Source organism: Pipistrellus kuhlii, unplaced genomic scaffold, assembly GCF_014108245.1.
Source record: "Pipistrellus kuhlii isolate mPipKuh1 unplaced genomic scaffold, mPipKuh1.p scaffold_m20_p_20, whole genome shotgun sequence".
Taxonomy (NCBI): domain Eukaryota; kingdom Metazoa; phylum Chordata; class Mammalia; order Chiroptera; family Vespertilionidae; genus Pipistrellus; species Pipistrellus kuhlii.
In genome coordinates, this window is record NW_023425516.1 from 12491346 (window position 1) to 12507479 (window position 16134).

General features: G+C 57.7%; 1 protein-coding gene across 4 annotated transcripts in view; it reads left to right on the forward strand.

The window, feature by feature from the left end:
* TXNRD2 (thioredoxin reductase 2) overlaps positions 1-8300 on the forward strand; it is a 46523-nt gene extending 38223 nt beyond the window's left edge. For 3 of the 4 annotated variants that reach the window (XM_036449150.2, XM_036449149.2, XM_045585497.1), the window contains exons 13-18: positions 2396-2491; positions 2924-3016; positions 4598-4669; positions 4841-4938; positions 6889-7097; positions 8017-8300. In XM_036449150.2, the coding sequence (XP_036305043.2) occupies positions 2396-2491; positions 2924-3016; positions 4598-4669; positions 4841-4938; positions 6889-7012 (483 nt within the window). In that variant the 3' untranslated portion in view covers positions 7013-7097; positions 8017-8300. Of the gene's footprint in view, positions 1-2395; positions 2492-2923; positions 3017-4597; positions 4670-4814; positions 4939-6888; positions 7098-8016 lie in introns of those variants that run through there. The other variant, XM_045585496.1, reaches the window with a different exon arrangement.
* Positions 8301-16134: the final 7834 nt, after the last annotated feature.

Consider the following 16134-nt stretch of genomic DNA (forward strand, 5'->3'; position numbering starts at 1 on the left):
TGGCGTCACTGACACGTGTCCCAGGGCTGCCATCCCAAATCACGCGAACGGGGTGGCCGAGGACGATGGAAGTTTACTTTCCCTGATTCTGGAGCCTGGAGGTCTGAAGGCCCCCCCTCCCAAGCCTCTCGGGAAGGACCTTTCCCGCCCCTTCGGCATCTGATGGCCCGGATGGTCCGGCTCGGAGCGGCCGCCCTGCAGTCTCTGCCTCACGTGACCGTCTCCTCCAGGGGGCTGCGCTCTTGTTCTTCTCCTGGCAGGACCCTCTCACTGGATTTAGGGCCCCCCCTACTCCAGTATGACCTCATCTCCATCCTTACCTTAGTCATATCTGCAGAGACCTTTATTTCCAAATAAGGCCACGCTCTGAGGTTCCAGGCAGAGGTGAATTGGGGCTGGGGAGCAGGGAGCTGTTAAACCCACAACGATGTGCTAATTTACATTCATTCATTCATTCATTCATTCATTCATCATGTGCTGACTGAGTGCCCACTGTTCTGGTACCAATAACTGTTCTGGGTATTGTGGCCACCGTGGGAACAGATAAAATCCCAGGCCTCAAAGAGGTAACATTCTGATAGTGGCCGCAGGTGACAAACACGAGGAAACGATTCCAGATTCAGAAGATGCTTAGTTCCTGGGGGTCAGGAGAGATCTAAGGAATTTTCAGATTCAGAAGATGCTTAGTTACGGGGTGGGGGGGAAGGGTGAAGGAAGTCTGGGCTGGAGAAGAGCTAGAAAAGGCACAGGGGAGCTGAATGAGGATGCTGGTGCCCAGGTACACCAGGGAACCCACTTTGGGAAATGCCTAGGGATGGGGGAGCCAGTATCTAAGGTGAGTGGGTCCCTGGGTGGGGCATCCTGGAGCTGCGAGGCAGCTGTCACTGATGCTACGGGACCATCCTTCCCACAGTCTCTGCTGTGGTCATGGTGTCTGGGGGCCTTGGGAAGAGCTGGGACACATGGAGGCAGCCAGGGCGGGTACATGCAAGGCTGGATCCTCCTGTTGTTGGTGAAGGGCCAGTGTTCCCATCGGCGTGGATGGGGCTCAGCTGGGGCGTGTGGCCAGAGCTCTGGTCAGTTCTCCTCCGGGTCAGCTTTGACCATCTAGTGGTCCTGATGTGTCAATGGAAGGGAGTGACTGCACGTGTTCTCAAGTGTCCCATGGACCCAGCCTGCGCAGCCAGCAGCCGCTGCTCAGATGATCTCTGATGGCCTGGGAGTGGCATTGGCTGCCGGTGTCCGTCCCGTGAGCCGTGCCCTCAGGCAGCGCCATGGTCTCGGGGGAGAGCCCAGTTCGAATAAGACGCGCTCTCTACGCACCCCAGGAACGGAGTGAGTTGGAGTCCCATCAGCTACAGGGCTTGTGCTAACACAGCAGAAACAGTTCATATTTTAGACCAGTGGTCGCCAACCTCTCGGACCTCACAGACCACCGGTTAGCGACCGCTGCTTTAGACCACGTGGCCAGGAGCATATGGCACACACAAAGCATCACGTATTCAGATAATTAAATTCGCTTCCTTGGGAAGGTCATTCTGAGCAGGCACAAGGGTTAACATCGCAATGGGTCCGGGTTGGTGTGTGTGTTTTGTGTGTGTGTGTGTGTGTGTGTGTGTGTGTGTGTGTGCAGGGGCTGGGGGGGGGGAGCCATTGTTGAGTGTGATATTGTGCGCGTGCGCCTGGAGGTTTCCTGAACTAGCCAGGCTCAGTGGAATGCACAGCCTGCTCTCCTGAGTTATCTCTGCGGATCTCCATTCATTTCTGGAATGTCAAACAACATCTGCATTTCCTGCTGCTGCAGGGGTGATTGGCAGCCTGTCCCGGGCCTACCCATGCAGGAACGCTGAGGGCTGTGTCCCCCGCTCTCGCCCCCACCCCACCCCCCTGCCTGCAGGACACACACTGGGACCGAGGGGACCCCAGGAGAGTGACATTTTCCCTTTGGGTTTGTAATGGGCCGTGATGAGCGGTGTCAGGAGCGCACAGAATGCGTCCAGGGCCCGGGTCAGCCAGAGGCCCAGTCCATTGAAGGGCTGAGTGGCAGCAGGATCTCTGGGGCTTCGTTGTGGGCTCAGCTCTGCCAGGTCGCTGCCATGAAGAAGGGGTGCAGGTAGAGGCCTCGAGGGAGCCTGGCGGGCTCGTTAGAAGCTCACCGCTCTGCTGGGGAGGTGTGATCACCCAGAGCTGGGCGGAGGGAGTGAGGAGAGAACCACAGGCTGGCAGAGGGCCTGCTGTCCCAGGGCGGCCCAGCAGCAAACAGCCTGGGGAGTTTCTGACAGGGAGACACCTCACTAGGGAGGTGAGGGCGATGGAGGGACTGCACGGACTCCCTAAGGAGACATGCTGAGCTGACTCCACTTCTCACTGCCTCCACACTTCTCCCTCCTCGCAGGGGCGGCCTGAGCTGACACCCACCGCCATCATGGCAGGGAGGCTGCTGGCCCAGAGGCTCTGCGGCCAGTCCAAAGACCTGATGGACTACGACAATGTGAGTGCTCACGGCTCTTCCCGGGCTAGCTTCAGCCTGAAGTGTGAGGGTATGTGTGCACGTTCATGTAGGGGTGCACATATGTACACATCTGTGTGGATGTGTGGTGCGAGTACATGTCTGTGTGCGTGCATATATCTGTGCATTTTGTGCATGTCTTTGCATATGTGCATGCGTATTATGGGTGTATATATACACACATCTATATGTGCATGTGTGTGTGGGCGTGCATCAGTGGGTGGGTGCATGTCTGCGTGTGTGTGTGTGTGTGTGTGTGTGTGTGTGGGTGTGTGTGAAGTTTAGCCCAGGAATAAGTGAGTGAGTCTGCCCACCGCCTGTGGCCTGCCAGCCAGCGTGTCTGGTGACTTGGCCCGGTGAGAATCTTCAGTCTTGTGCCCCCGGCGGTGTGCCTGACTCAGAACCTTCTCCCAGGTCCCCACGACGGTGTTCACCCCGCTGGAATATGGCTGCGTGGGGCTGTCCGAGGAGGAGGCGGTGGCACGCCACGGAGCAGATCACGTGGAGGTCAGTCAGGGCCCCGAGCAGAAGGGGCTGCCACAACGGGACACCCGTGTGGCCCTCGTGCCCTCTGGCACCCCCTCCCTGAGAGGCCCAGGACTGCACCTCTGAGGGCAGGAGCAGGGCGGGGCCTGGGGCCCAGACCAGGGCTGAGAGGCTGTGATGTGGCCGGAAGGGACATGTGCATGGGTGGGAGTGTTAGAGGGTGGCCTCGGGAGCCTTTGGGGGATGGCCACCTCACAGGGGCACATGTCTCCCTAGACCTGGGAAGGCTTCTCCTGCACTCTGACCTCTAACCCTTGTCCCCTGTTCTCCTGCCCCAGCCTGGCCCTGCCCCCAGGTACCTCGACTTCCTGCAACTCCCCAACTCCCCTGTGATCCCTGCAGTCTGTGACCCCTCACCTGCCCCCCAGCCCCCTGCCAGCTTCTGCCTCTGCTCCTCTTACGAGACCCGCCCAGTCCCCGCAGGCCCCTGACAGCCCAGGCTCGGCCTCATCCCAGAGGCAGGGCTTTCGTCAGACAAGGCTGCTTCTGGGGTGTGCTCCGACGGGCCAGCTGTGCCTGGGGGTGGCACAGCGCGTGCCCAGGCAGCCTGGCAGGACGTGGGGACACTTTGGGTGCTGGAAGCCTTCCGTGTGGCCTCCTCTTGCTGCCGCAGCCTGCAGGCGGACCCATTAGGAACCAGACCCCATGCGGTCACCACAGCAGGGCTCGGGGCCCTCTGGGAATAAGGCCCTGGACTCCGGGGCCTGCCCCTTGCCCCAGCGCCCCAGTCCCCTCCATCAACAGGCCGGGCTTGACAGGCCGGCCTTCCCCTCAGCACTTTATTTGCTATTTTTGTTTGATTCATCGTGAGTACACTGGGACATATGTTCGTGGCATTTTATAATGTTGTTTTATGTTTCACAATGTTGAATGGCCAAATACCCTTTGTTTGTTTTTTTTACAATTCGGTCTTAGTTAGAACAATATTCTCTGAAGCTCCATTAATTAATAATGGCTGTGCAACACATGTGAGGGCCCTGCTCATTTTTTACTCGGCCGCAGCCCCGAACGCGCTGTCGGTCGGTCCCTTCTCGGGTGCTGAAAGCCTTTGTCCGACAGCTCGCCGGTGTGGGCCGGAGGGCCCTGCGCCTGCCCCCTCCTCCCTGCTCAGCAAGGGCCCCCCAAGCCCCAGGGTGCCTGAGGGAGGCCAGACGGCCACCCGCTCACCCGCTCCCGTCTCCCGCCGCCTCCGTCACCCGGTCACTCCGCAGCGTCCACTCAGACCGCCCTCCTGGGGGGGTTCCCGTGCCCTGTGCTGAGCTCTGGGCCCAGGGACCAGTCACAGCGGGTGGCACTAGCCTGGCGCCTGCTCTGCTGCCATGGTTCACGGGGACCTCGGCCTGAGGGGGAGAGGCCTGCCCTACAGTGCGGCTCTGGCCATAGACGGCCTCTGTGAGGGGGAGGGTCCTGGCCCCGGACCACAGCCGCCTGGGAGAGCCCGGGCCCCTGCTGCGTCCGCACAGCCTGTCCGAGCTGGACCGTGTGCAGGGGGCTCGAGGGGCTGCAGCCACTGACTCCAGGGATCGGTGTCTTGTCGCCCAGGTGTATCACGCCTACTATAAGCCACTGGAGTTCACAGTGGCCGAACGGGACGCGTCCCAGTGTTACATAAAGGTGAGTGTCCTCAGGGGCCAGGCTGGGGCATGCCAGAGGGTGAGAGAGAGGGAAAGAGTGGGCCCCAGGGGTGGGGGAGCCCCCCACGGCCACACATACATGGGGGGGAGGTCCACAGGCAGCCCCGGGCTCCCGCCTCTGGCAGACGGCAGCTGACTCTGTGGCTTTCAGATGGTGTGCCTGCGGAAGCCCCCGAAGCCGGTGCTGGGCCTGCACTTCCTGGGCCCCAACGCGGGGGAAGTTACTCAGGGATTCGCGCTGGGGATCAAGTAAGTCCGGGAGAACGCGGCCGCGGCCCGGTGCGCAGACGGGGGTCCCTCTGCATGCTGGCAGCGCTGCAGGGAGCTTTCTGTGTTCTCCGCAGGACGGCTCCCCCGAAGGGGCAGGCTCAGCCAGGCCAGAGGCAGCTTCCTCCTCCTGCCAAACCCCGCTAGGCCGGCCACGCTGAGGGTGTATGGCCAGGCCACTTGGGGAGCAAGAGGAGAGCGTCCTGTCCTTGGCGGCCCTCGGGGGGAAGGGGGGTCACTCTCTGGGCCTTCTCTCACTCAGAGTGAGCAGGATTAGGGCCCTTGTTCATGGGCCCCAGCATCCAGGTAGCCATGAGCCAAGTCTCAGCCTCAGGTGCGCTGTGAGTGCCAGCCCCCCCCCCTTGCACCCCCTCCCTGCATTCTCCCCCCCCAGCAGGCACTTGTCTGCAGGAGCCCCAGCCATTGTCTGGATCTCGGGCTCAGGCTGTGCACCGTGGGCCCCCGCCTGGAGCCTCTGCTGACGGAGGTTCTGGGTAGGAGTGGGTTGTGTAGGGCAGTGAGGAGGTTGGGCAGCTGGGTGTGGGCCTGCCAGAGGTTGGGGGGATGAGAGGAGGAGGAGGGGCTGGACTCGTAAAGGAAGACATGCCTCCTGGATCCCCATTGATTCTTGGGGTGTGTGGAGGTTCAAGGAGCAGGACTGATACCCAGGAAACCTGGTGATGGAGGGCTACAAAGGCGAGGAGGGTCTAGTCCAGACGTCCCAGAGACACCTCAGCCTCGGCCCTCCGATGGGGCACCCGTCACAGGGCAGCCAGCCTCAGGCCTCCCATCGCCCTCCGGGCCCTTCCCGCACGCATCCAGGCGATCACTGGGTGTGGGGTCAGGTTGTCCGCAGAGGGGAGGGGAGCTGGGCCTCGGAGGAGAGGAAGGCGGCAGGGCTGGGTCCAGGAACATGTGTCCGTGGTCCTTAATCACGGGATTCATCTTACATGGAGTGACCATTGGAAGGAGGCCCAGGAGCCTGGTACAAAGCTCTGCTGAGCCTTGCCAGAGCCCACTGTGGGGAGGGCAGTCCATCCTGGGCACAAGAACAGCTGAGGGTGCCCCCTGGAGCCCAGCCCTTGACCTGTGTGAGTGCCGGCAGGCCGGCTCCTCCAGGCTCCGGCCCAGATCTCCGTGGCATGCGGATGCTTTTGTCAGGACTGTCACTCAGCTGGAACAATTTCTGGAGACTCTAAATGCGGGCAGCCTTTTTAATAATGCAACTGGAAAGGGCTGGTTTCTTTCATATGCAAAGAACTCTTAGAAATCAACAGTAATTATAGGACGAATCCAGTAGACAAGAGAAGATGAACAGGCAATTCAGAGGAAAAGAGCATAAAAATAAGTAGAGAGCTGATGTGTCTCAATCAGGATTTTAAAATGTGATTAAAAGACCAGGAAGCCCTTTCGGTCGGGGAGGGCGTCCAGCAGATCCTTTCCCAGCGTGCCCAGGACGCACCGTGCATGGGGAGGGGTCGTGGGCGGCACGCAGGCGGCACTTGTGAGCAGAAGAGCGGGCTGGACGGGAGGCTGGGCGGGTGCAGGCTGCGGCAGTAACACGTGGGCTCAGGCAGACGGAGGCCGTGGGCCCACGGAAGGACCAGGTGGAGCCACAGCCCCAGCAGAGCTGTGTCTGGTGGGCGGGGAGCCGCAGGGGGCCAGGCTGGAGCAAGTGAGGGAAGGTCAGGCGGGAGGTGGGGCCGCCGGGCCAATGCAGGCATTTTCTCGGAGGGAGATGGGATGGGTCCAGCTGTTGTTGGCAGGTGTCTCTGGCTGCTGGCTGCAGGAGAGAGGGTGGGGGCCAGGCTTGGGAGGGGGTGAGGAGACCAAGACCTCTGAGGGGCCCTCCTGGGTGCCACCCTCCCGGGGGCAGGGCCACGTGCACAGGCCTCCCTGCACTGCCTCACGGCCCCGCCCCCCCGCGCGCAGGTGCGGGGCCTCCTACGCGCAGGTGATGCGGACGGTGGGCATCCACCCCACGTGTGCCGAGGAGGTGACCAAACTGCGCATCACCAAGCGCTCCGGCATGGACCCCACCGTGACGGGCTGCTGAGGTTAAGCCGCCATCCCTGCCGAGCCCAGGGCGCACGGCACGCCCTCTGCCCCCGCCCCCAGGCCCTTTGGGGCTTTGGATCCAGGTACGTGTGGGCCGGGCTCCCAGTGAGGATAGAGCCGTGACAGACGGGGAGGGTGCCACTGTGAACTGCCCTCCGGGTGCCTGGCAGACTGTGCCCCCCTCCCGTGCCACCTCACAGGGAGCCCCGGGCCCGGGCCATAGGAACCAAAGACACAAGGATGGGAAAGGAGGCCGCCGAGGGCCCCACCCTCCCCAGGGTGCCCCAGACCCTGGCCAGGCTGCCGCTGCTCCCACAGGCAGGAAGTGTCTTGTGGGCTCACCCATCTCAGTGGCCCGCGCCAGCTGGCACACTGGATGTGGAAAGCGCCCCCAGGCCGAGCTCAGCGGCCGCTGGGCGCTGGCGCTGGGCGGGAGGAGCGGGCCTCCCTCTCCTTCCCGCTCATTTCCCTCTCGCCCAGAAGGTGGAGATGCTGCCTTGCGCACGGCTGCCTCTGCCAGAGCTGCGCAGAGCCGGGCTGGGCCGGCAGCTGCCGGAAACCTCTAGCTCATTGTTGCCTCCACCCCTCTTCTGAGGAGGAAGGCATTAGCCAGACCCTCCCTGACCCCGGCCACAGGGCTGGCTGCCTGTGGTCCGAGCCTTCCATCTCTCAGGCCCAGCATCCTCCGGCTCAGCCTGAGGGGCGGTGCGGTGGCTCAGGGCCTCTCCAGGGGCATCCCGGGGGCACCTGCTCCACCAGGGTGCCCCCGTCAGGGCTGCCTTCGATGGAGACAAACACAGGAAACTCTTATCTGAATGTCACACCTGAAAGATGATAAACATTTTACCATCGCAAAGTAGTTTTCACAGTACAGTGCTCCCTGCGACCCATCCCGGGGGTCCGTCTGCCCTGAGAGGGTCCCTGCACGTGGGCACGAGAGTCGTGGCCACGGGTGTGCGGAGATGGGGTGGCCATCTCATGCTGACCCCCCACCTTTGGCAGGACCCCGAGGGCCCAGCCCAGGCGACCCTCAGCCCAGCCTGGAGAGCCCCGAGGAACCCAGCGTGGGCGGCGTGTCTGGATGGACTGCCCGTGTGCCCTGCAGGGATGGCCCCCGTGGGACGTCAGCCCCACACCTGCCCTGTTGCCCTTCGTGCCTGGGCCGGCCCTGCCAGGCCCCCGATGCCAGTTGATGACGACCTGCGCAGAAACCCACCCCGTGGGCTGCTCACGTCCGAGCCCCCCTGGCATTTCTGGAGAGCAAATAAAGAGGGTGTTTTCCTGAAGTGTGCCCTGCCTGTGGTGCCCCCGATGTGCCCCCACCAGCCTTTCACACACACACACACACACACACACACACACACACACACCCATCACCTCCCTTCGTCATTTGGGAACTGCTTCCAGATGGTTCTGCACCGAGAGCTGGGTAGCATCCCTGCGTTCCCAGCATCAGGGCCTCGGAGGACCCCGGCCCTTCTTCCCTGCACCGATCTCGGGGAACCCCTCCCGGGACCCTCTGAGCTCCCGGTAGGGGAGCATCCTGCCAGCAGCGTGGCCCGGCGACAGGAGCAGGCAGGGGTTGGAGGCTCTCTGTCCCCTGAATGTCAGGCACCTCATTCGTTTCCACGGTGGCCTCCCAAGCCAGCCTGTGTGCTGTGCTCCGGCTAATCCCGCACATTGAGGCTTGATGGTGCCTGTCAGTCACCGCCGAGAGAGAGGCTGACAGCGCCGGGCAGGGCCTGGCATTGTGCTGGGGCTTTAGTGGCGGTTAATCTCGTGTCTTTCTTAAGAAAACATCACTTAGTCTGCGGGCCCGGGAGCCCTGGATGGGACCCTGCTTGTCAGCAAACAAAGGAATGCCTTTGCACCTTAATGGGCCTGCGGGAGCCTCGTTCTGTGGGAAGCGTGCGCGGGAGCTCTCAGACGCCCAATTAAGATGCCAAGTGCTGGGCTGGGCCGGGCCCTCTCGACAAGTGCAGCGCGAGATCAGCCGTGTCCCATTTAACGCACGGCTGGCGGCGCGCCCCAGGCTGGATCCTGCGCGGGGAGGAGGGGTGCCCTGTCCTGGAGGCAAAGGTGAGGTCTGCGGAGGCCAGCTAACGCGGGCTGCCAGGGGCCCTCCAGGCAGGGGCTTCAGGTGCCCTGAGCCCGATGGGTCTCTGCCTTGGGGCAATGAGGAGCCCGGAATGCCCTTGTTGCTTTTGGTGGCGATGGAAATGATGCCGCCTGAGTGGCAGGCACCCTCGTGCATACTGGGCACCTCTCTGAGGGGGAGGGTCAGGATCGCCCACCACTGGCTGCCAGGGTGCCCCCACGTGCCTGCCCCCAGCTCTCCCACCCCCAGGGGTTTTCTCTGCACGCCCCTTTCCGCAGTACCAACCTTGCACCTGCCGTGTCTGCAATGCCCACCCTGGGCTGCCTGGCCTGTGCCATCCCCTGGGAGAGAGCAATGCACGCTTGGGGCTGGGCACCGCCAGCCTCGCCATCCAGTCCTGCAGGGCTCGGGACAGCTCGTGGGGGTGCTGTCTGTGTGGCCCCTAAGCTCCATAGGCCCGCTGGCTCCCCTTCATGGGGTTCATGTTTTTTTTTTTGGTAAACGGTGGGCAGGGGCCTGGCCCAGCGGAAAGCCTGCCACAGAGGGCCTGGCCTTGGCGACCGCCGTCGCCGGAGCCACCTCTGAGCCTCTGCCCTGTGCCCACTCCTCTCAGGATGCAGTTCCTGCCACGGCGCCCAGTAACCTGGACTCCCACATGCACACACTGCGCTGGGGGGACCTGGGGGCCAGATTCTGGGGTCCCAGCTGGGCAGGGTGTTCTGACAGCTGCTTCCCTGAGTGAGGGCTCACCCTGCCCGTGGGCCTCAGTAGGAGCACGGAGCAGTCATCTGTCCAGCATGCGGCTGGGCTCCAGGCTCACAGGACGGCCTGAGGCCCCTCTCGAGGCCCACCCCTGTCCCGCCCCCGCCTCCCCAGGACGCGGGAGGGGCCAGAGCGCCACGGGCCAGGTGCTCTCCACCTGGCCCGAGGGCCGCCTTCCCGCCGCCTTTGCAAGTTTTTATGGTGCAATGAAAATATGATTTTAATTCCTCAGATTGTTCGGTGTAACCTACAATTACTCTGGGTGATTCCTGCACACTTCTGCCTACGGCTCAGATTGCACAACCCCATGGGAGGGAAAGGGGCTGCACTCAGGGGCCAAGCCACCCCCGCCCGGCCTCACCCTTAGCTCGGAAGCTGGGCAAGGCACCTCCAGCGGCACCCTCTTCCCCCCCCCCATCCCCCACTCCTCTTCCTCCTCCAGCCGCTGAGGTGCTGCACCCTCCGGAGGCAGGTATACAGAAGAGGGTGACAAGCCGTTTTTGAGGGCTGGATGGAAACTGAAATAGGCAAGGCAAGGGAGGAGGGGACTGACTGCAGGGTGCAGAAGGGGCCATCAGCTCAGGGGAGGTGGCCAACATGCTTGGCTGTGGTTCCCTCCAAACCACAGGCTGCTGGTGTCTTCCCAGCATCTCGCAGCCCGGCCAAGACGCCCAGCTTTTCTCGGCCGTAGCGGGGAGCGCCCGCCCCCGTGCGTGCTTCAGCCATGCTTTTCACATGGCGGGGAGGTGGGGGGCCGGGAGGCCTGGCTCAGGAAGTGCCCACCTTGCTGAGCCAAGGGCCCTTGCAGGCAGAGCTGCCCCATGAGAAACAGGTCCCCATCCGGCAGTGCCTGTGCTTCCGGGTGTCTGTGCCTGCAGCCCCCGAGGACCCTGGGGTGGCTTGTCCCGTAGAATCAGTTACACGCCTCGCTGCACACCCAGCCCAGGCAGCAGCTCGGAGCCCCAGCCTGCTCCACAGCCTGGCTCAGGCCTGAGCCCCTCACCCACCGCTCTCCACCGGGGGCAGCGCTGCTGCAGTGAGAGCGGCCCCGGACCCTGCAAGAGGGGCCCCTGAATCGGCCAGACAGGGCCTGTGTCGTCTTGAGAGACCCATGGCTTCCGAGCCACATCACTGAGCCCTCCGGACTCTGTTCAGGCTCCAGATGCTCGGGCCACCCAGGTGAGGGGGGCTCCTTGCATGGCCTCAGGGCCCTGTGCTCACATCACTCACTGGACGTGCACGCATTGGTGTCTGGCTCTTATAAGAACATTGGGGTCCAGGCCAGGGCACTCAGGGGTGGCCACCAGGAGCCACTCCTGCCTCCCTGAGTTGTTCACAACCGACTGGGAGCCACTTGCCCTCCGTTCCCATCCCAGAGGTCCCCACGAGGCAGCAAGGGCTGAGTGACTTTAAGAGTGATGCCCCAGGGAGGGGACAGAGTGGATGGGGGGTTGGGCCTGTCTTACAGATGCTGCTTCATGTTCCACGTGCACTTGGTCATGGGATGGCCAGGGCCCAACCTTCAGACCCGGAAGTAACGTCTACAGGAGGACAGTCCAGGGCGCTCCCCTGCAGAACTGCCCTGAGCAGGCCTGACCTACTCTGCCCTGTGCCCACTCCTCCCCCACCTGCCACCCCAGCTCCCAGGAGTCTCCTGGATTTCTTGTACCGCCACGGTGGACCCCAGGAGCCCTGTACATGCTGGTCCTTGGCCAAGCGCCTGTGCCTGCAAGGCCAGCAAAGAGGTCACTGAGGGGGCCCCATGGGGCCCAGCAAAGCATCTTAGAGCTGAGCTCACCTAATCCCAGCCCCAACACGCTATGGTGCTCGGGTTTCCCTAATCCCGAAACCAAAACCAGGGCCTGCAGCCTTCCCAGGGCCATCTGAGGGGCGGCCACAGGACCCCCTCCCGCGTGCCTGTTCTGGTTAGAGCTGACCCCCACCAGGACAGGACAGGGAGCTCGGCACCCACAGGGTGAAGATCCAACCCGGTGAGCCCCGCTGAGCTCAGGAAACAGCCGAGCCTTCGGCTCCCGGCTGGTCAGGGCAGGAAATTCAAAGCCGGCGGCGACAGCAGAAATGATGGGCGAGGCAGGCCCACCTCGAGCCCGCCGAGGTCCTGGCCTCTAGGGTTTCCCGGGACAGTGATCTGGCCATGAAATTAAGCTTTTTCCCCCCCTAATAAAACCAGGATCTTTTTGGCTTACCACCGATGATCAAATAACACCAAATGCTTGGGAATAAAGGGGAACCATACACAAGAGACCGTGTGACCTTGTTATGTACCAGCTGGGGGTCAGGAGCCAGCTGGGCCCAGCTCTCTGCTCCGACCACTGGCCACTGACCCAGCCAAGGCTCCCAGGGGACTGGGCACGAGGCACGTGGATGCAAGCACCCCAGCATGGGGCACCCCCACAGGCTTCCCTTTTACAGTTCCAGTAGAGAGGTACGCAGGCGTGTTGTGTGAGAACAGTTAATGGCACCTCGTGGTCTAAGCATCTTTGAAGAATTTTCATACCCACAATTTCCCCAGAGCAGATGCAGTTAGCTCCTGAACTACCAGGGTCGAGATGGGAGACAGAATGTGAGATCAAAGCAACATACGAATGTGGTGGTGTGTGTGTGTGTGTGTGTGTGTGTGTGTGTGTGTTTTGAGGGGGCAGCTCCCACTTGATGAGTGAGAAAACCGATGCCCAGACTCTCCAGAAGTCCCCGTGGGGCACAGCGTGCAGCCACACTGCCTCCTTAGTGCCAGGCCTCTGCTTGTCGGACAGGGCAATGGGGGACAAGACCTTCAATGACTCCTTGTTCGGCCTGTGGTGGCCAGAACTGGACGGGTGATTATACTAATAAAGCCCTAAGCATGAGCAGAGGTTGGGTTTCCATGGCTGGGGGAGTGTTTGATTTTCAAAGTCTTGGGGAGAAGGTGGATAAATGGAGTATATGGTTCACATCAGCCCACTCCTTGCAAGTCAGAGCCCCATCCAGCACCTTACATCTCTCCAAAGGTGTGCTACCCGTCAGCTCCCTGGTGCCTGAGCACATCAGGGCGGGAGGAGGCCCATGCACAGTGTGAATGAGGATTGCCTTCACCAACTCAAACAAGCTCTGACCCCCACCCACCCACTTACCAGGGCCTCTATGAACACCTGCTGCCTGAAGAACTTCCTATAGCAGTTATTTTATTGATTTTTTACAGAGAGGAAGAGAGAGGGATAGAGTTAGAAACATCAGTGAGAGAAACATCGATCAACTGCCTCCTGCACACCTCCTACTGGCTCAGTGGATAGAGTGCCGGCCTGGGGACTGAAGGGTCCTAGATTCAATTCTGGTCAAAAGCACATGCCCGGGTTGCAGGCTCAGTGCAGCCAATCAATGATTTTCTCTCATCATTGATGTTTCTATCTCTCTTTCTCTCTCTCTGCCTTCCTCTCTGAAATCAATAAAAAATATATTTAAAAAAAGATGATAAGGCAATGTTATGAACAAATTTAATTCAATATATTAGACAAGTTAGAAATGGACAGATTTCTTTATGTTTACAAGAAGAAGTAGAAAATATGAATAGGTTTACATCTCTTAAAGGAATTAAGTTCTTTATTAAAGGTATCCCATAAAGAAGACTCCAGGCCTACATATTTTCACTGATGAGTTTTAAATATATTTTATTTGATTTTTTACAGAGAAGAAGGGAGAGAGAAAGAGAGCTAGAAACATCAATGAGAGAGAAACGTCGACCAGCTGCCTCTTGTACACCCCCTACCAGGGATGTGCCCGCAACCAATATACATGCCCTTGACCGGAATCAAACCTGGGACCTTTCAGTCCGCAGACCAACACTCTACCACTGAGCCAAACAGTCTTTGGCTTCACTGATGAATTTTAGCAAACACTTAAGGAATAAATAATGCTAACCCTACACCAGTTATTTCAGAAAGTAGAGGAGGAAAAACACTTCCCAAGTCAGTTTATCAAGCCAGTATTACCTTGATTTCAAAACAAAACAAAGATGTTACAGGAAAGGAAAATAACGAACCAACATCCCTTAAGTAGGTAGACCAAGGTCCTTAACAAAATGTGAGTGTGCAACCTAGCAATACATGCAAAGAATTCATATGGCTAAGTGGGGTTTATCCAGGAATGCAAGTGGTTTTATGTCAACATTCAATCCTTGCGATTTGTCACATTAACAGAATGAACAAAAATACTGTGATTATAGTAAAGATGGTGTAAAAGCATTTGGCCAAATTCCACACCCATTTATAAAAACAAAAACAAAAAAACACAACAAAACTTCTGCAAACTAGGACTCAAAGGAAACTCCCTTAACCAAATAAAAAGGCATCTATGAAAAACATTGACAGCTAACACCAAACTTCATAGTGAAAGATCAGACTCCCCTTCTAAGATTTAGAATAGGTCAAGGATGCCTACTCCTACCACTTTTCTGAAGTTTTCGCCGCTGCAACAGGCAAAAAAAAAAAAAAAAAAAAAAAAAGTCATAATAGTTGTGTGTGTGTGTGTATAGACATATATATGTAACATTCCACATAAATATACAAATGTTATATATAAAAGAAAGAAGGACAATTGTCTTTATTTGCATATGGTTGTGTATATAGGTAATCTTAAGAAATCTATAAAACAACTACTAGAAATATTAAGTTAACCTAGCAAGAGCATAAGATAAAATGTCAATTCTATTTTTACATACTAGCAAAGAACAACTGGAAAATAAAAATATTTTATTTATTTATTTACTTGTTTGTTTATTAAAATATATTTTATTGATTTTTTACAGAGAGGAAGAGAGAGGGGTAGGCAATTAGAAACATCATGGGAGAGAAACATCCATCAGCTGCCTCCTGCACACCCCCTACTGGGGATGTGCCCACAACCAAGGTACATGCCCTTGACCGGAATCGAACCTGGGACCTTTCAGTCCGCAGGCTCTATCCACTGAGCCAAACCAGTTTCGGCTGGAAAATAAAAATATTTTAAGTACTATTTACATTAGTATCTAAACCCTTAAAATGTTTAGAGATAAATTTAACAAAATCAATTTTTAAAAATCTTAATTTTAAAAAAGCAGAAGAGAGAAAATGATTGTGAGGATTTGGAAAAATTAGCAACTGTATTGCTGGTGGGTGCAGCTGCTGTGGAAAAGTTCGGTAGTTCCTGAAAAAGTTAAACATAGGGTTACCATATGATTCAGTAATTCCACTTCTGCGTATATACCTTAAAAAGGTGAAAGCAGGTACTCAGATATTTGTACATCCATGTTCATAACATCACTAGTCACATCAGCCAAAAGATGGAAACAACCCAAGTGTCCATTAATAGATAAGTGGATAAACAAAATGTGGTATCTACATATATAAGCCTACGTGACCGATTGACCAGTCAACTGGTCGCCATAACATGCACTGACCACCAGGGGGCAGATGCTCGACACAGGAGCTGCCCCCTGGTGGTCAGTGTGCTCCCACAACCAACCTCCTGCAGCCAGCCAACCTCCCTCAGTTCCTCCCCCAGCCAGTTGACACCATCAACCCCATCTCAGGCCAGACTGAGGGACCCCACCTGTACATGAATTCGTGCACCGGGCCTCTAGTGTACACATAATGGAATATTATTCAGCCATAAAAAGACACAGAATTCTGATAGATACTACAACATGGATGAACCTTTAAGGCTATTCTAGCCCTGGCTGGCGTGGCTCAGTTGGTTGGAGCATCACCCCATACACTGAAAGGTCGTGGGTTCAATTCCCCATCAGATCGCATACCTAGATGGTAGGTTCAATCCCTGGTTGGGAAGTGCATCAGTGTGTGAGGCAACCAATCAATGTGTCTCTCTCACACTGATCTCTTTCTCTCTCTCTCTCTCTCTCTCTCTCTCTCTCTCTCTCTCTCTCTCTCTCTCTCTCTCTCTCTCTCTCTCTCGTCAAACAAATTCTCGGGTGAGGATTAAAAGCAGCTATTCTAAGTGAAATGATAATGTGTGATTCCACTTATTCAAGGTACCTAGTATAGGCAAATTAATATAGACAAGTAGAATAGAGGTTACTAGGGACTGCTGAAAGAGGTGATGTTGAGGAGTTAAGTGTTTATTTTATATATATTTTATTGATTTTTTACAGAGAGGAAGAGAGAGTTAGAAACATCGATGAGAGAGAATCAGCGATCAGCTGCCCCCTGCACAACCCCTACTGGGGATGTGCCCACAAATCAAGGTACATGCCCTTGACTGGAATCGAA